The sequence below is a fragment of the Amphimedon queenslandica genome, unplaced genomic scaffold, assembly GCF_000090795.2.
Source record: "Amphimedon queenslandica unplaced genomic scaffold, v1.1 AMPQUscaffold_13499, whole genome shotgun sequence".
NCBI lineage: Eukaryota > Metazoa > Porifera > Demospongiae > Haplosclerida > Niphatidae > Amphimedon > Amphimedon queenslandica.
The window spans coordinates 344,759-363,826 of NW_003546265.1; the positions used below are offsets into that span (position 1 = coordinate 344,759).

General features: G+C 36.7%; 3 protein-coding genes across 5 annotated transcripts; 1 reads left to right on the forward strand and 2 right to left on the reverse strand.

Annotated features, from left to right (window-relative positions):
- Positions 1 to 2,471: 2,471 nt before the first annotated feature.
- LOC100631390 (TBC1 domain family member 2B-like) lies at positions 2,472 to 10,942 on the reverse strand. Its single transcript, XM_019993316.1, has 32 exons — positions 10,684 to 10,942; positions 10,141 to 10,220; positions 9,997 to 10,065; positions 9,807 to 9,951; positions 9,619 to 9,754; positions 9,477 to 9,564; positions 9,264 to 9,419; positions 9,057 to 9,164; positions 8,952 to 8,987; positions 8,815 to 8,854; positions 8,707 to 8,756; positions 8,595 to 8,645; positions 8,412 to 8,438; positions 8,170 to 8,248; positions 8,015 to 8,073; positions 7,846 to 7,945; positions 7,762 to 7,799; positions 7,537 to 7,600; positions 7,382 to 7,488; positions 7,218 to 7,303; positions 6,781 to 6,856; positions 6,361 to 6,472; positions 6,202 to 6,279; positions 5,947 to 6,042; positions 5,853 to 5,888; positions 5,658 to 5,753; positions 3,614 to 3,817; positions 3,502 to 3,566; positions 3,307 to 3,373; positions 3,038 to 3,217; positions 2,780 to 2,863; positions 2,472 to 2,723 (listed from the first exon to the last, which is right to left on the reverse strand). Exons 1-32 carry the CDS (start codon positions 10,906 to 10,908, stop codon positions 2,631 to 2,633), a joined length of 2,931 nt encoding a protein of 976 aa, XP_019848875.1. The 5' UTR covers positions 10,909 to 10,942; the 3' UTR covers positions 2,472 to 2,630.
- Positions 4,393 to 5,310, forward strand: LOC109580290 (uncharacterized). The gene is made up of 3 exons (XM_019993317.1): positions 4,393 to 4,494; positions 4,544 to 4,665; positions 4,935 to 5,310. The coding sequence occupies exons 1-3, from the start codon at positions 4,485 to 4,487 to the stop codon at positions 5,151 to 5,153; spliced, it is 351 nt and encodes a 116-aa protein (XP_019848876.1). The 5' UTR covers positions 4,393 to 4,484; the 3' UTR covers positions 5,154 to 5,310.
- Positions 10,943 to 11,032: 90 nt separating the features above from the next.
- On the reverse strand, positions 11,033 to 19,002 carry LOC100631520 (armadillo repeat protein deleted in velo-cardio-facial syndrome homolog). Of its 3 annotated transcripts, none has more exons than XM_019993319.1 (20): positions 18,920 to 19,002; positions 18,672 to 18,791; positions 18,511 to 18,614; positions 18,222 to 18,435; positions 17,860 to 18,016; positions 17,455 to 17,656; positions 16,698 to 16,877; positions 15,233 to 15,416; positions 14,874 to 15,063; positions 14,779 to 14,826; positions 14,523 to 14,679; positions 14,297 to 14,424; positions 14,039 to 14,208; positions 13,819 to 13,922; positions 13,436 to 13,605; positions 13,130 to 13,280; positions 12,915 to 13,047; positions 12,253 to 12,343; positions 11,882 to 12,169; positions 11,033 to 11,736 (listed from the first exon to the last, which is right to left on the reverse strand). In XM_019993319.1, exons 1-20 carry the CDS (start codon positions 18,925 to 18,927, stop codon positions 11,206 to 11,208), a joined length of 3,330 nt encoding a protein of 1,109 aa, XP_019848878.1. In that variant the 5' UTR covers positions 18,928 to 19,002; the 3' UTR covers positions 11,033 to 11,205. The 3 variants fall into 3 exon arrangements, with proteins under 3 accessions (XP_019848878.1, XP_019848879.1, XP_019848880.1); XM_019993320.1 differs by having other exon boundaries at positions 18,672 to 18,788; positions 18,920 to 18,987; XM_019993321.1 differs by lacking the exons at positions 16,698 to 16,877; positions 17,455 to 17,656; positions 17,860 to 18,016; ... (2 more) ...; positions 18,672 to 18,791; positions 18,920 to 19,002 and adding an exon at positions 15,573 to 16,520.
- Between the last annotated feature and the right edge of the window lie 66 nt (positions 19,003 to 19,068).

The following is a 19,068-nucleotide window of genomic DNA, read 5'->3' on the forward strand; positions in this document are numbered from 1 at the left end:
CATTTATGAGAGACAGCATTGAATAGACATGCTGAAGGAATATCAAATATCCTGATGACAAGTGAAATTAATACTAGTCTTGACACAAGTCCCTTGTTCAAGAAGCTGTGAGCTGAGAGTGTCCATCTTCCCTGCATGCTATGTTGCAGCTATTCCTGTTCTTCCAGGCTGTTGTCATTCATATTATCATTGCATATCATATATAAATTGTTTGTTTTTTAAAATAAAATAAAATCATACACTTGATAAAACAGTAACATGTAAGATTAATACCTTCTTTTAGCTGAAAACCTCCACTAAAGTATTGCAGTAGTTGATTCCAAGCATAGCTTGGTAAAAAAATTAATTGCTTCTTGCAAAGCTGCAGATCTATCTGAGCATGCGCGACCACACCCAAATTTTGGAGCACAATCAGCACATGCTTCCTTAATTAACAAAATGGCGGCATGCAGCTATCCAGCAGTCACAGAAAGAAAAAGTGATACTGACAGTATCACTTTTTCTTTCCTTGAAGAATGATCTGATGGGACATGGACCTGCGCATAGACTGTTGGAGTAGATTGGTGTAAGAATTATCCTTGTAGCACCAACTGATACTGAGATACACACCGACAACTGGATTGACAGGACTTCTTGATGATGAAGAAGATGAAAAGGGTGGCTGAACAAAACGGCCGGTTCGCCGATTTTTGGCTTTTCTCTTAGACAAGGTCTAGAGCCACGCTATGGGAACCATTGGAATCCTCTGGTCAAGATGAGGTCCTCTATAAAGTCTGGTAAGCATAGGAGCTCGTTTTCCCGGTATAGCAAGGCTGCAAAAGTCGTTGCAGCCATTTTGTTTGGGGGTGAATCCTACTTAGTAACGCTACCGCGTTACTAATAATAAATAATGTTAAAACACACTCCATGGGTAAGTGTGAACTTACATTGCTAAATTAAATCTTATTATCATAACATATGCATGAGACCTGCTTTCAGTTAAACCTTTAAAGATGGCCACAACCACAAAGAAGCTACCAGATTTTATTACTTCAATCTATTTGAAGATTAAGATTGAGAGGTATTTTCAGAGCCTAAGTGCCGCAAGCATTGCCTTAAATTACAGATAGAGTGCTTTAGTTGTGCTTTAAGCACTTTTAACAGTGCTTTAGTTTAGGTACTGCTTGAAGCACATTTTAAATTAAAACATTAGTGCTTGTGCTTGTGCTTAAGCATTTTCACAAGTGCTTTAGGATGTGCTTCAAGCATTTTAGCAAGTGCTTGCTGCCCCATGTCTGAGGCAATCCTTGGTTACTCTGATGATGCAAGCAACATGTTGACAGGCAGCTTTCTATCTTCTGGGTAGGGCTAGGTAAATTATGCAAGCATAATTTGGAGCATAGTAGGGCAAGTTATTGTGTTAGCATAATGGGTCAAAATGTCCGGCCCTATACCCCTGACCAAATGATTTCAATTCAATATGGCAGGTGGTACAAGTACTTGTACAACAGCCCAACTGCCTAGGCTAGTACCCACCTATGCAAGTGTGGCAAGTCCACTGACTTAGACCATTCTATTTTCTAGTGACTCATAGTCACTGAAAACATTTCAGATTCTGGCATTATTACAATTTTAACAGATGCATGACTATGTAACTTGATAGTCGACATTTGAGTAAAGCTTAAACTATTAGCATAATAATGGATTCATTTCAAAGCATAGTAGGGTGGAAATCGGAGCAGTGCCTAAAAGCATAGTTGTAATTTAATTTACTTCGCCCTAATTCTGGGTAACAGTGCATTATTGTCTGAAGATTAAAATAACCACAAATTGCTGCAATAGAATTGCCTTCTATGGTGGATATATGCAATGTCCTGACTCCGTACTATCACAGTATTTTAATTTTATAATTAACTTTTTTCCATATAGGCTACTGAAGTCAGCAATAGCATTTCAAGCAGTTTTAAGTTCACAATAAATCCTTCCCACGAAATGACTTTTGAGGTTTCTTTTCCCTATACATATGGACAAAAGCCAGAGTTTTAGTGTGCCTTCTTCTCCAAATCATACAACTGCAAAGAAGGAAGTAGTTGGTTCTGACAACTACGTTGCTCATGCTACTGTTTACATAATAAAACAGCATGAGTATTAGCATAAGTATTACACTAGAGATAAGCACTCGGGCTTGCTCCAATTATGAACAAAAGAGTACATGTAGTCATTGAATATCAACCACAAAATTTGATAGTACTTTGATCATAATTGTGGTGAACCTGAGCAATTAAGTTTACTATCAAAATGTGATTGATACATAGTAACATTACCACTTGAACTAGCATATAATTATTATTATCTATAAACATTACAGACTGGCTTGAATCTTTAACCCCACCCCCTTTTGTTTCTACAGTCTTACTATATAACAATAATTTTGCAGAAATCATTAAACTAGACTGTGTGTTATAGTGTAATAAAAAACATTTTTTCCGATATTACTATAAAAATCAGCAGAATTATTATAGTGAAAGAAAAGAAAAAACAGTTTTAAAAAACAATAATAATAATAATAAATAATGATAAAACACACTCCGTGGGTAAGTGTGAACTTACATTACTAAAAGTCTATAAAATAATATTTACTGAAGTATCTTTCATGTATCGTCATCATCGCTATCGACATCATTGTATCTCGGAGAATCATGTTTCCGTTTCACTCTCTCAATTTCAATGGAGTTCTGCTCAGCCTAAGGAGAGAGAGGAGAGAAGGAAGCATTGATTTAACATGCATCAACATACAGACCTGTACTAAGGATCGATGGTAGTCCCTTCTCTGTGTTATCTTCCTTTTGGAAAAGTTTCTCATCATTGGGTCATGAAATGCAATCTAAAAACACATAGATGTACATGTACAGTGTAGCCTTTATAATGAGGACACCTTTATAATGAAGACATTTTGTAATGTCCCAATTGGTACAAACCTATACAAAAGTACCTCTAAAATGAGGACACCTCTGTATTAACTATTAAGCCTGATGGTGTCCTTAATAAATGTCCTCACTTGAGTTAATTTGTTAATGTTTGACGATCGCTGAGCCATTGTTCTCATCTTGTTGAATATTTGTATTGAGTTTTCCTGTTTCAGTAATTCTTCCTCGTTCTCTTTGAAGACGGCCATGGCATAGCGGAATAAAACTTTACTGCCCTCGTATAAGAAAGTATCCCAAATCCTGAGAGTGGTCTAAGAGGAGAAAGAAGGAATTCAAGAAATAGCAATAATAATAATAATAATAATAATAATAATAATAATAATAATAATTTGATGATTACATCGATTGGGAAGTTATCGATGAAGAGAGTATGAAACCAGTTGAAAGTGATCAGTGAGAAATTAATCCTAAAAAATGAAAATATGTACAAGTAAATGTAATAAAACATTACTTTTCTTTCTCTCCCTCCCTCTCTCTCTCTCTCTCCCTCACCCTCCCTCCCTCCCTCCCCCTCCCTCCCTCCTCCTCCTCTTACTCGCANGTTGACAAATGACCTCCAAGCATTGCCATTTTATCCGTAATCAACTCACTAAGAACTTTCTAAAAAAAAGAATTTTAAAAAGAGAGAAAGAAAAAGAGAGAGGTACCTGGTCAGTTTGTGAACCTATTAAAGTCTTGTCGTAATAGTCCGGAGGTAATAAATGAAGTACCACAGCAACCAGAGTCCAGAAGGCGTCTTCTTCTTCAAGGAATAAAAGTGCAATGGCCGCCAGTCTGTTGAGCCCTTGACAGTAACCAACTGACGAATCATACCAGCTGTATGCAACTAGCACCCGCCTTAACTTTGCTATCTATAAAAATTAAAATAATCATAAGAATAATAATTTTAAAAATAATATTAAAATAATAAAAATAGACTAGTTACAAAGCAATAATACTGATAATAACTTTAGGCAGATAAGGCAATAAGATAAGTTAGAGGAGAAGGAAAGAAAGATACTATAGAGATAAGCACAAAGGCTTGCCCCAATTATAAACAAATAAGTACTATCAAAATTTAATTATTATATAATTGCTCACTCACTACAATTATGATCAAACAAGTACTATCAAATGTTGTGATTGATTATCAATTACAAATTTTGATAATACTCTTTTGTTTATAATTGTGGTGAGCCTGAGCAATTAAATTGATATTAAATTGCTCACTCATTACAATTATGATCAAATGAGTACTATCAAAATTTAATTATTATATAATTGCTCACTCACTACAATTATGATCAAATGAGTGCTATCAAAATTTAATTATTATATAATAACATATTGCTTGGGCTTGCCACAATTTTTCCACTATAATTGGAATGAGCAGGTAATTAAATTAACAACAGCCATGAATATACTTAGCAGCAAGAGAGGTCTATAAAACAGAAGCAAGCTAGCATCAGTTTCATTTATTTTCCAGACAATAAGCAGTGATTAGAGCTTCTCTTTTTTTCATTGTTACTATACCTAAACATGGCAAAATGTAAGTGCCAGCTGCAACATTATCAGTGATTTAATTTCTATTTTTATAGCTTATGGTATGACTATCTATAATATGACTGGGATTGAGGGAGTTATCAGCAGTCTGCAAAGCAATGGAGAGGTTTTCACTTTTAAACCAGATCATGTTAATGAAGAGCCAGCTGCAGGATGGGTATGTTAATGTGATGACTTTTAATATCTCACTGAGAGGCTGTGGAGTGTATAGGGCAAACGTAAAGCTTCCTCTCCATACACAAGACAATTCTATTGCAGGCACTCTACAAATAGCTTTCTATATTCTGGGCAAGAGTGGATTGTCTAAAGATTAAATTAATCAAAAATTACTGCAACAGAACTGTCTTGTATGGTGGGTACACGGAATGTTCTGACTCCATACTATCACAGTATTTTAATTTTATAATTCATTTTTTTCTATAATAGGCTACTAGTACCACTGATAACATTTCAGGCAGTTTTATACTCACAATAAATGATGCCACCTTCGCATTTTCTTTTTCCTTTACGTCTGGACATAAGCCACAGTTTAGTGTGTCTCCTGAATGCTCTGGGATTATATGTGTGAAGCGTGATGAGCCTTCTGCTCACAACAATATTGCTCATGCTACTGCTTACATATATGATCCTCAAGGGAAAAAGTGAGCATTCTTGGTAAACGGACACTCATTTTATCGTAGTTTAGAACTTTCAGTACTTTTAAGAACTTCAGGACAATTTTAAAAATACTTTTTGATTAGTTATTACTTTTTGATTAGTTATTATTCAGGACAATTTTTTAAAAATATTTTGATTAAAGCAATGATAATCAATGTCACGCACATACAAGCTATCTTAATTTATTATAAAAAGACAGTTCTGTGCATGAGGACTGTCCATTAAGGACAATCATACGACATGTATAATTCTTAGAAGGTCATAAATGCCAAACTTGCAAGCAGTAAAAAATTGCAAGCAGTTTTATTTCTCATTGAAAAATTATGTTGACCACACCCCCTAGGCATGGGCAAGATCAATGCAGCATTATTTCAATCCACTTGGATCATGGAACAATTTTTCATAAATTGATCCGTATTAATGATGATGATGATAATAATAATAATAATAATAATAATAATAATAATAATAATAATAAGTGAATATACTTACACCAGGTGCTGATGCGTGATTGTAATATTTATTTGATGGGAGTGTCCTTAACAAGTCTAACTCAATTTGACTCAAAGCAACTGACGTCTTGCTGGCCTATGGAAAAGGAGAGAGGAGGGAGAAAAGAAAGGAAAGATATAACATGGCAGCTAGAAAATAAAGAGAGAGAGAGGAGAGAGTGATGGTGTTTCATACATTATCTGCTAATATTTGATAATAGAATCCTGGTATCTAAGAGAGAGAGAGACATCAAGTTAATTAACTATTAATCACTAGTTAATTAACTTACATATCGATTTTGAATTGTACGTCTGACACAGAATTTCCAGACACGCCCCCTATGCTGCATGGGTACGCCCCCTCTAATTAACAACTTCAATTCAGCCTAATTATATCAATAAAACTGATTTTAACTTTTTCATTTTTAGTTTTTGTATGTCACTTTAATTCAACATTTTATAGAGATCCTTCACATAATTCACTCAAAAAGCATCCCCACACACAAATCATAATACAGTACAAGTAAAATGAACATGAGACTCACAGTAGACACTAGCTCTCTGCCTCCAGTGTACTGGGTCATGAAGTGATCCCACTTAGCAATATGACTAGCCAGGGCTTCCTAAAGGGGCAATTAGTACATCAGTGGGTGGAGCAATAAGTTATTAATAGTTATTAATGGTTATTAATGGTTATTAATTACATCAGGTTGCTGGGCTTGGTCCAGTCTCTTAGCATAAGAGTCGAGGGACTCATCAGGGTCTGCCTCGAGTTTCTCGTACTTGAAGCCATACGCATCATACTGGGTATCAGAACTGAACATGAACATGTATGTATAAATAAAAAATAATAAATTAATATTTGATATTATCATTGCAACACTCACGGCTTCACACAAAGCATGCTAAGTGAGGTTAAAAGCATGCTTGGCTTCAAAATATCAAATAAATAAAAAAATTTCTTTAGCTATTTTTAGTAGAGGGACTTTGGCCTGATTTTGGAGCATTTAACTTTTTTAAATTCATAAAAAATCTCATTTTGATCAGAATTAGCTCAAATTTTCTACACTTCATAATTACATGTACAAGTACATTGTGTGTATTTTAAAATTATAATAATGGACCTGCTTCTATCCTTTCCAGTCTCTTGCTGCTCCATTGCCTCTGCCATCATTTGACTCACAACATCTGAATCATGGCCTTGAGATGAAGACACAAAAAGAGAGAGAGAGAAGAAGAGTAAAGAGAAAGGAATGTGGACAATAGAGAGTGTAGGACAAAGACAAAATACATACACCTACTCTGTGAATCTCTCATCATCCATTACATGTACGTGTACATTAACATGTGTTTCTTAATCTTTCAGGCTTAGAGTCAAAATAAGTTTTAAAGCTTAAGTACATGTACATGTACATGTAAGTAAGCCTGTAGTTTTCACAAAAAACTTACAGTTACACATGTATTAAAACTCCACTTTTATCATATAAATACAACAACATATGCCAACTTTTAAATACTGCACATGTACATGTATGTATATACTCTTTTTCAATAGTCTTACTGTGTTTCGGAGTCTGAGCTTCCTTCAGTAATATGACATACTTGGACTGGACTTTGACTAACTCTGCTTCAAGCTCTTGTATCTTACTAAAAATAAAATAATTACTAACATTAATAATAATAATAATAATAATGTATGCTTCCCCTCCCCCTTTTAAGCCACACCCTTCAAGTCGTTTCTTGTCGTTGGAGTCGTTAGTTCTCAAGTTATTTAATTCGACTATTTCCTGAGACAGAAACGCATTCTGTTCTTTATAAGCGCCTACAGTTTCCTAAAGGGAGGAGTCTAGTAACAGGTGTGGTCACTGGGCGTGGCTTACTTTGAGTTTCATTATTTCAAGTTCCAACATCTTAGTGGTGGTCGGGAGCATCACGTCCTGAGGACTAAAAAAGAGGTGGAGCTAATTACATTTTCAACATACGTATGATAGAATGCACATGTATATAATTTTAATTTGTGAGCTTAATCTGTTTTTAATGCTTAATTTAATTAAATTTGATTTTTTAGAAACTACAAAAATTCCGGCACACGTGGACAGACTCACTTGTTTGGTACTTGCCCTCCAGTTTGCAAACTGAATATCTGACGAAAAAGAAATAAAATAAAATCCACTCTGTCTCTCTCTCACTTTATTAGTCAATTCCATGACCACCTGGTCCTTTACGGAGAGGGTTTCTTTGTAAAGGGTGACCTCCTCATTCAATTCTGCACATTTATCTCTTTTTGATCTTTTTGAAGAGGAAGAGAGAGAGAGGAGAGAGAAAGGGTAAAGGAGATATATTATTAATAATTATTACTTCAGTTCGGTTTCGATTCTGTCGTTTTCTATTCTCAAAGATTCGAGGGTATTCTGCAACTATTTTGATGTGAAATGAATGCAAAGTTAACACAAAATTAATATGACAGTAAATGCTAATCGAACAAGTTGTTGACACAATGTTAACACACTCACTGATTGTATCAGTTGGTCCCTTTGAGTTAAAACGTCAATTTTATCATCATTGTCACTAGAATTTTTAATCAATTCTTTCCTAGTAACGTAATAAAAATTGGGGGTGATTTTTTTTGAAAAACCATGGACTATAGTACAGGGATTTTTCAGATTTTGGCCAATTTTACAAAATGGCCATAACATTAAAAATTGAAGTCAAAATCAGCTCAAACTTTCTATGTAATAATTGTTATTAATATTACCTGACTTTATCTTGAAGATCAGAATGTCTGTAGAGAAGGAAAGAGAAAGAGAGAGAGAGAGAGAGAGAGAGAGAGAGAGAGAGAGAGAGAGAGAGAGAGAGAGAGAGAGAGAGAGAGAGAGAGAGAGAGAGAGAGTAAAAGAGCATGTAAGAACATGTAGGAACATGTACCAGTAAATGTTACCTTATCTCACTTCTTAGAAACTCCATCATTTCATCTCTGTCTTTAACTTCTCTGCAATGAAGAGGCAATTAAGTATAATAATAATCATTGTTATTATTATTATTATTATTACTGTTCTCTCAAAGACAATTCATTTTTCAAGAAATCCAAAGACTCTTGAAGCTACAGTAACAATAATAAGTTAATAAATTATTCATGACCTCGTTTATTAATTACTGACCTTTCGACAAGACTGACAGTTTTCGATTACTTCACTTTGTCTGCAAATGGAAAACAAACAATTATTGAAATTGAAACTGAAACTAGTTAAAACAAAACACTCAGTTCGGACATACATATGTACATGTATAGCCTTACCTGGAGGTAGTGACTTTCTTGACCCAACCACCGATACTGTAAGGAATGGAGGGACAGAAAAAAATAAAAAGTTCAAGCATAAATATGCTTTTGTTCTTTACTTACGGGTTTCTCGATCTGATGGTAGGAGGTGTGGTCATTGCATCGTTATTAGTATCGCTATTATCAGCATTGGGTTTTTGTAAATCAGTTAACGAGACAACAGGCGATTCTCTAAATCACAACAACAAATAACAACAACAACAACAACAACAACAACAATAATAATAATAATAATAATAATAATAATAAATTAATAATAATAAAACATACAGTTGCTGCTCTTCTTGATTTTCTGCTATGTCCAGATAAAAACTTGATTTCCTGTCTTCCTCTCCACCAGCTGCTACAGTTACCTTTACTGCCCCACCCCCAGCCCCTCCCCCTTTTATATTCAAGCCACTAGTTGACAGCCTTTTAACAACAGCACTATAGAAGTCAATATAAACAATAATTAAAATAGTTTAGGTAATTTATCAGACTAACTTTGGTTTTGGAAATTTTCTAATGAAATTTTGAATGTCAGAGAATGAGTTACCTGGCGTATTCATAGGTTGATCAGAATCAACAACCACTAGGAGAGATACATTTACTAATAAAAGTACAGGTGCAATAGTGTTCTTCTTACCGCCATTCTCTTCTTGCTCTGGCTGTCTCTCTCCCTCTCCTTCTCTCTTCTTCTTGTTAGCCAAACTCATCAGTCCAACTTCAGGAGACTTCCCTCCTCCTCCTCCTCCTTTCTCTCCATATCTACGACGCTTTTTCTAAAAAATAACGTCAGCAATAATTATAACAATAATTACAGCAATAAAGTACCTTGAGAGCTTCCAGCCACGAGAACATGGCATCTTGTGAAGCAGCTTGAAATGAATACGTACAAGACGGAGTTTGAATTTCAAATTGAAACTTTCCAACATTCTCAATTGCATAAGAGAACGTTGCATTAGAAAGGTCAATAGAGCTGCACATGTGACCATAATTAGTGTTCCTGATTGCAGGGGCTTACCCTTGGGGCAGTAGATCTGTCTTTGAATTGAAGTAATTGAGAGAACATTTATCATCATCTACAACAACCCTAGAGAAAGAGGAGAGAGAGGGGGGGAAAGAAAGAGAGAGGTGACAAAGCAGTGGCATAATGTTGTATGTTCACCATCTTTGTTTCCATGTCTTTATCAAACTGTGGGTAGTTTCTTTTCTTAAATAACCACACAATAACTTAACGGGTGTTTCCTAAGAAATACACGTAAGGCTTAAATCCACACAAAAATAATAAATAAACATTAACATGTACTTTATAATAATCATTATTTAAAATGCAGTACTTCAGCTATACAGAGAGTGAGTGTTGTGTGTTCAGTGCAACCCAAAGCATGTTTCCCCAGGTACCATATTAGCTGCATGGAGTCCCTCCCTATCTCTGTGGTTGTGCAAGCACATGTACTTTAATCTCTGTATCAAAATACTCAAGATTGTCCATATATGTACATGCTGCATGGAAGGATAAGGATACACTAAAGTGTCCCAGACTGAAATATGATCCCTTAATATCATCATGGCATTTACTATTTTAAAAAACACAATGGAGTAACCTCTTGATTACAACAGATTCAAATCATAGCTAAATGCACATGTACTTTAATCAAAAGGAGTACATTACTTCAAGGTAGAGAGGTGGAGAGCGGTTGCTACTTACAGTATGTGTGGAGGTAGTCGGAGGTATCAAGTGCTTGTGTTCTTCAGGGATGGGTGGAGGGTCTGGAATCAACTCCCAGGAGGTACCGCTGCCTACCGTGGACCCGATAGGAACTGCATCGGAGGAAACAGGAGGCGTCCCTTCCTTTCCTCCATCTATTTCCTCGTCTCCTTTCTTTAAAGCTGGAGCCTCACTTGTTGGAGATGACGGAGAGCTAGCAGCCATTTTTACTCAGCTAGCATTCTTTTTAAAATTGCACTGCTGACCTTTTGCTCTGTACGTTAAATTAGATATGAGCCACGCCCACTAAGTGCTGCGTGGGCGTTGCCAGTTTTATGGGTGGGGCTGGTTATTATAAATTTGCAATAATTTTTTTAATAATGAAAATGAGGTATGGAATGACAAATACGCATACAACTGACAAAAACAAGAATTAATAATTAGATCAGAAAAAAACAAAAATTTATTAAGAAAGAGAAAGAGAATAAAGTAATAAAAGTTCTTGAGAATAAATATTTCAAATCAAACCCATGAATCAATGGCACCATTATTAAGGACCTTCTCCTGCTCCTCTTGCTTGTACTTCTCTTCCCTCCTCTTCCTGCTCTCTCTCTTCTTGTTGTAATCAACTTGAGCGTACATAGCATTGCCAGGTTCCCCCTGCTCATCACTGGAGAGTCCTTCATGAGGAGTGGTACTACGAGGATCAATAGGACTCGATCGAGGCTCAGAATGAGGCTGAGACCCGGTACGAGAATGAGCACGAGAGTCAGAACGAGACTGAGGCCGTTCTAGCGATTTCTTCCGAACTTGTTCAATACTTGGATCGTTAATTTCAGCATACATACTGATCGGGCCTGGGTTACTAGGGGGCACGGTCGTTGGCAGGCCGTCGCTAGGCGGAGTAGCTGTGGGAGGGTCTTTAGGATTGGGTATAATGTTGTAAGTTGGGTCTATCAAGTCCTGTATGTGTAAAGGGGATATGGGAGCTGATGAAGTGGGAGGGGCAGGAGCTACATTTGAAAGGGCCGGGGGTATTGAACCGGTTGAATCCTAAAATTTCAAAAAATTATTAATAATAATAATAATTAATATAATGACAAAAGTACCAATAATGTATGACTGACACCTCTGTATTAAGGACAGGTAGTGTGTGTCCTTATTAAAGGCTATTAATTGTTCATTTTCTGTCTCTTACTTTCTTTAAGCTGTGTTGTTGCTGTGATTGTGCTGCCATTCTTGTAATTTCCATTGGGTCAGAATTAGCTCTTTTCTTTTTCTTTTCTTCAGACGAGGAGCGACGAGAGGCTCCGCCCCCAGCAGCCCCTCCTCCTCCACCCACGGGATGATGAGTGCCGGCGTGTGACAGCTCAAAATTGTAATTGTGTCCTCCTTCGGAGAAAAGACGAAGATACTCACGAGAGTCCCAGCCTTCTTGCTTGAGTACCGACTTGGCTACTTTGTATTCTGAAATGATTGAACATAACTACAAGGAGAGGGGGAGAGGGGGGAGGGGGAGAGAGAAAGAAGACATTATTTAAAATAAGAGTGATCATAATGTTTGGTTACTTTATGTGCTGCATACACAACTTTGGGCGTGTGTTCTTTTGATTGGGTCAAACGAGCAATTGGAGTAATTCCATTGCAATCACGGAATGTGCTGAAAAATAGAAAGAGTACATAAATATTATTAAAACTGTTCCAAAATGGGGCCAAAGTCCCTTGTACTATGTACAGAGTCTTTGACCAAATTTCACCAAAAATGAAACTTTAAGAATTTTCATTTTTTATAATTATTCGTATACGTATACATGTTCTTATGTTGTGTAACAAGTTTGAGCTGATTCCAATCAATTTTGAAATTTTTATGAATTTTTGAAGTTGTTCGAAAATCAGGTGAAAGTCCCTGTACTATAGTACAGGGATTTTGGCTAAATTTGACCAAAAATGACTAGGAGAGAATTCTCAATTTTTATAATTTTTTCTGATACATATACATGCTCTTATGTTGCATAGAAAGTTGGAACTGATTCCGATCAAATTTGGATTTTTTACGAATTTTTAAAGTTGCTCCAAAAAGCCATATACTGTATTGTAGTGCTTGTCAGCTCATGAAGCTCATGCTGTTTAGCTCACTTAGCATGCTTTGTGGGAGAAGCCCTGAGCTAAATATACACATGTACATGTACGGTACATATAATACAACTAATAATGATGGATGAGTGTATTACCTGGTGTTGTTATAATTATCTATACAAAGCTCCATTAGTGTACAAAGCAATGAAATGGTCGTTGATTCTGATATACCCAAACTATTCTGACCATATGGGATCCTAGGGATGATCCCCTCTATACCGTACTGACCTGGAGAGATAGAGGAGGAGAGAAAAAAGAGAGAGAACACAAAAGGAAATGAATCCTATACATCATAACCTCTATTCATTACCAATTATTTCTTTGTTTGTTTCATCAATAGAGAGGTTACGTAGTGCCGTGGAGACTGATCTGACGACAGTATCGTGGGCGTGGTTCAAGTGCTCAATTAAAAGTGTTAAACCGTTTGCCTTCCGAATCAAGTGACGCTGGTACACCGCCCACTGCATTAATTAAAAGGAAAGGAGCTTGTGATTAATTAAAAGGGGAGGAGCTTTTGATTAATTAAAGAGGAAGGAGCTTGTCATTAAAGAGGGAGGAGCTTGTCATTAATTAAAGAGGGAGAGGTTTGTGATTAATAAATTAAGTGTGACAGTACCTTCCAGTTGCAGGCAGTGAGGTTCTGTATTGCTCCAGCAGCTGCCTCCATTAGGTCGGTCGTTGACGTGTACTTCTCAAGGAGAGCAAGATAAGGGAAGATGATCTCCGGTTGCCATAGCAACGAGGCACCTCGCACAGCCTGGGGTCTCTTGGGGAGTAACGTGCTGTCTATAAAACAAATTATTAAACAATTCAAGCGACCAATCAGATTGTAGAAATTTATAGAATACTTTTACATTATTTTTAAAAAGTATTGAGGGCTTGACTCTACTACATGTTCTTTATGCTGTACGGCTAATACATGTACAGTGTACATGTAATGTAATGTACATATTATATTAATATCTCTCATGTACATGTGCATGAGATTCGTTGGGTTACCTGGAGTGGCAAGGTTTCTGGGTGTGTTTAAATGATAGTTGACTTGCCGCCTCATGTTACTAGAGTCTCCCTGAGGTCTTGCACAAAATAATAAAAAGGATTTACTAAAACAAAAAAGAAAGAAAAATGATAATAATAAATAAATAGTCAAAATGAACTAAAATTGTAGCTCAAACTCTCTCACTAGCCCTCTCCCTCCTCTCCTTTCTCTCTCTCTCACTTTGTTTTCTTGCTGGTCGGATGCAAAGCTTCCTTAGCTGCCTCAATCTCTTGCTGTATCTGTCTCTCCCACTGACTGTCAATATCATCATCTGCTCCCTGTTGGGTATCAACTTCGTCTTCAATTTGAAACGAGAGGTTTCTCAGAATGCAAATTGCATTCTCAACAGTCTAAAAATACAATAATAACAATAATAATAATTTAGTATGCTGGTCTGTATTTTAGTTTGCTGGTCTAATTAATATGACACTTATTTACTTTCTCGTCAACGTTCTCTTGAGTTGCTGCTGCCCTTACAATCCAGACCAGTGTATCCACAAGGTTATTAGAGGCTCTTAAAAACCTCCTGGCCTCCACACCAGCCGAAGATATATTCCGTATAGCACCTGCCCAGGAGAAAAGGTCAATAATTCATAAATAATATCTGGTCATTTTGAACAATATATTGTGGCACATTCACACAAATTTGTTTCTCTTTTCTTACCGAGAGAGTTCTTCATTTCGGCTGTCCAGTGCAATACGCTAGTTCTTTGAGAGAAGTCCCTAGCGGCAGGATAAGTTGGACCATACCCAGTAGAGGGAATTAGTATAGTGTCGACAATATCCTTCAGAGAACACTGGAGTATCCTTAACTTGATATCCTGTTAATAATGAATAATGATAATGATAACAACAACAACAACAACAACAACAACAACAACAATAATAATAATAATAATAATAATAATAAATGAACATACTTCACATGATGACAAATTCCATAAAACACTAGTGACAAGCTCCCTGACCTAATTAATAAATAAATAAATAAATAAATAATAATATATCCGACTACCTCAGGCTGTGAGTTATTCCTCAGCAGGTAGACTATATTAGGTAGACCAGCATCTTGTGCTATTTGGCTTTTGCTCTCGTTGTTAGCTCGTCCGTAGGAGAGGTTTCTCAGGGCACCCAAAACCGCTAGCTGGACTCTAGGGTCAGGATTACGGACTTGACTGAGTAAAGCCGGTATACCACCAAATTGTCTGAGAGAAGAAAGAAAATAATTTAAATTTACACGTATAATGAACAGTGATACGTGAACATGGTTAGTATCAGTATCAATATCAATATCAGTATCAATATCAGTATCAATATCAGTATCAGTATCAATATAAGTATCAGTATTAATATCAGTATCAGTATCAGTGTTACCTAATCTTTGCTTTCATGTTATCGTCTCCATATGCCAAGTGTTGTATGTAAGACGCTGCGTTAGCTACCGTTGAAGGATCAGAATGACTCAAATAATCAACAACATCGTTCAGGTTAGGCTCATGCTGTGATCCGTGATGATTAGCGTGACCCAAACTTGATATATGCTGCTCAATTGAATCATCTAAAAGAACAAAAAGACAATAATAATAATAATAATAATAATAATAATAATAATAATAATAATATCCAGTACGTGTATATTAATGTACATGTAGAAACAGATCTCACTAACACACACACACTGAGCTAAGATAATCACGAGGCTCCACCCACTCACTCTTAAAGTAATATGGCCTACGACAAGTCGGTAATTGTTTAACTCTTAACACAGCAGGGGGCGTGGCCCTGCACTCTATAAGAGGTGAGGTAGGGCCCTGATGAGCCACTCCCCCTGTAGCCCTTGAACTAGCCGTTGATAAGGTACTCATGGAGTCGTGTGACTTCGGCTCGTACCAATCACCTCCGATAATGACCGATGTGCCACGCCTCTCGTGACAGTGGGACGCGACACGGCGCGACGGTACACGGACGCTGGAATAATCTGGACAACAACGGGCATCAGTGAAATCAAACGATGTCGTTTGGCCACGCCTACAGTGTGAACCCCTCGGGGAATCAAGGAAATCAAAGGATCTTTGGTGGCCACGCCTACCAGCGGAGACCGGGGGTGTGTCAAGGAAATCAAAGGAGTGGGCGTATGAACGAGAATGTAAATGATTTGAGTATTCAAAAGTGTTTCTGGCAGAACTGGTCCTTGGAGAATGGTACCAGGGGGAGGGAGAGAGAGAGGGAGAAGGAGAGTAGATGAAATGGCTGACGGTACTGTGACAAGGAGAACAGCAAGGTACCCTCTCATATCTATAAGAGTGGTGGCCCTGGGCGGGGTAGGAGGTGTGGTCTTGACGTCTGACTCTTGAGCGGTGGTGAGGGTCTTGAAGGTGAAGAGGGAGGGGGTGAGGGGAGAGGGGGCGTGGTTTATGAGAATGAGCTCGGCGGGGACGATGGTGAGAGGAAGAACTGACATCAGGAACATATGCTGCCATAACAACAGGAGGAGGAACCCCTTGATAAAGTAAAGATTAAGACTACAAGTTACTAGGAACCAAAGCTAGAGTGAGAGAGAGAGCTGCTGGTAGAGGTAGTCTTCTCTGTCTTGTTTCTCTCTTCTTTTGTTCTAGCTCAAGAGGATAGGGGTAGAGCTGTTGTCGTGACAACGGGATAGAAGTGTGAAAGCCTTAGGTAGGTGACAAGTGATAAATGTGAAGGAATCACTTATAAACAGGTCATCAACAGTTCAGTATAGTGTATACCTGTATACTTATACAACTACATGTACTCTCTCTCTGTCTCCCTCTCTGTCTCTGTATCTCTCTCTCTCTGTCTCCCTCCCTCTGTCTCTTACGCTGTGCTGCAACGTTGCTCTGAAACTGTTGATTATCTCCATGGTAGCTGGTGGTCATGTGATGTCTGAACCTTGAGGGAAGCTGAGGGGATCTCCCAGGGAGGAGGGAGGAGGCTGGAGGGTGGTACTGGTGGTACGGTGAGGGATGGGATGATAGGGTTACCCTACGACCACTGCCACCTGAAATTGAAACAATAACAATAATATAATGAAAATAAATGATTTGTTAGTTTTTAAAATGCTCAAACTGTACAAGTAACTAGTTGGAATCAGCTCAAACTTTCTACACAACATAAGTACATCAATATGTATCAGAAAATGTAATAAAAATTTGGAGTGATTTCGGAGCCATTTTTTTGAAAAAACCATGGGCTATAGCCTTGGGTATTTTTCAAAAATTGGCCGATTTAAAAAATTGCCATAACTTGAAAAATTGAAGTCGGAATCGGCTCAAACTTGCTACACAGCATAAGTACATCAATATGTATCAGAAAATGTAATAAAAATTTGGAGTGATTTCGGAGCCATTTTTTTGAAAAAACCATGGGCTATTTTCAGAAATTTAGAGTTTTAAAAAAATGGTCATAACTTGAAAAATTGAAGTCGGAATCAGCTCAAACTTTCTACACAGCATAAGTACATCAATGTGTATCAGAAAATGTAATAAAAATTTGAGGTGATTTTGGAGCCATTTTTTGAAATAAATCATGGGCTATAGTCTTGGGTATTTTTGAAGTATTTATAAACGCAGTCACACCTTGCTGCTGCATGAACCGTGAGTGATCGGATGCTGATCTCGTCATGTGATCAGGAGTTCCTGTACGACCAATCATCACTCCACTAGAGGTAGGCGGGGCAAGAGGCGGAGACTGATAGCCTTCGGGTGATGGACGAGTAGCATGAGAAGGACTAGTTTTATGATGCTGCTGATGAAAATAATTATAACTAGTTCCGCCAACCTAATACATGTAATAACAATAATAATAATAATAATAATAATAATAATAATAATAATAATAATAATAATAATAATAATAACAATAATAATAATAATAATAATAATAATAATAATAATAATAATAATGATAATAATAACAATAATAATAATAATAGTAATAATAATAATGATAATGAATTTAATAAATTTTAAAATTAAATTTACGTTTTCCATGCTCCGGTGGGTAGGGCCAGACAATGCTCCACCCATTCCATCCATAAAAAGGTGTGGCCCTCCGAAATTAGCCTCACCCACTTCTGAGGTGACACTCTTGGACACGTTCTCAGGAACTGGACTCAGTAATATGTGATCCTTTCTCCTCCTGAAATTAATAATAATAATAATAATAATAATAATAATAATAATAATAATAATAATAATAATAATAATAATAATAATAATAATAATAATAATAATAATAATAATAATAATAATAATAATAATAATAATAATAATAATAATAATAATAATAATAATAATAATAATAATAATAATAATAATAATGCTACATGAATATTTTTCCTTACCCAGCAGTAAAAGGATGTACCATATGGTCACGCCTCCCAGGTGACCCCCCGACCCCTCCCCCAATCCTGTGACTCGTCTTTGGTGACGTTGGAACATACGGAGCCGAGACTCGTCTGCTGTTATGGGATGGAGAGGGGCGTGTCTGCTGGTAACCATTGACAACGACAGCTGGTTCAGTTGATCGTCTTGAATAACTGTTAGAGAAGTCTCCATCTAAAGAAGAAAAATACAGTAAGTAATGTTCTTAAGAATTATTATAGCTATTTTAAAAGTGGGTGTGGTTATTACCTGTATTATCAGTTTCAAGTGAATGATCAGCAATTGGATCTAACATTGTACCACTCCCACCTCCGCTGTGGTTACTATGGTAACCTTTCTGCTGTAGTCTTCGCCTATAAAATAATAATAAATCAATTTCACCTCTCTCTGTCTCTCTCTCTCTCTCTTACATGACTGAGTCAACCATTACTGATCCAGATAGTCTTGAATCAGTATCAGAATCATGATCATCATCATCGTTAACACTTAACCAAAGATCATTACGCCAAGTATCAGGATTACTAGTGCTACTATATAAAAACAAATAAATAAATAAGGATGAAGCAATTTCATTCCATATATATGTGTAAAATTGTGTATGTACATATACTTTTACATTATAAGCTGATTATTATATATAAACCAACTGAATGCATACCTAGTCATTATGAATCACTCCAATACAGTATGTCTCCTGCTGTCTCTACTCAATATTGAGTATCAATAACCTACAAGAGAGAAGAGCTACATGAGGTACAGTACATGTGTAACGTCCTTGTAGAATTACTCACGTGTACATTTTAACAT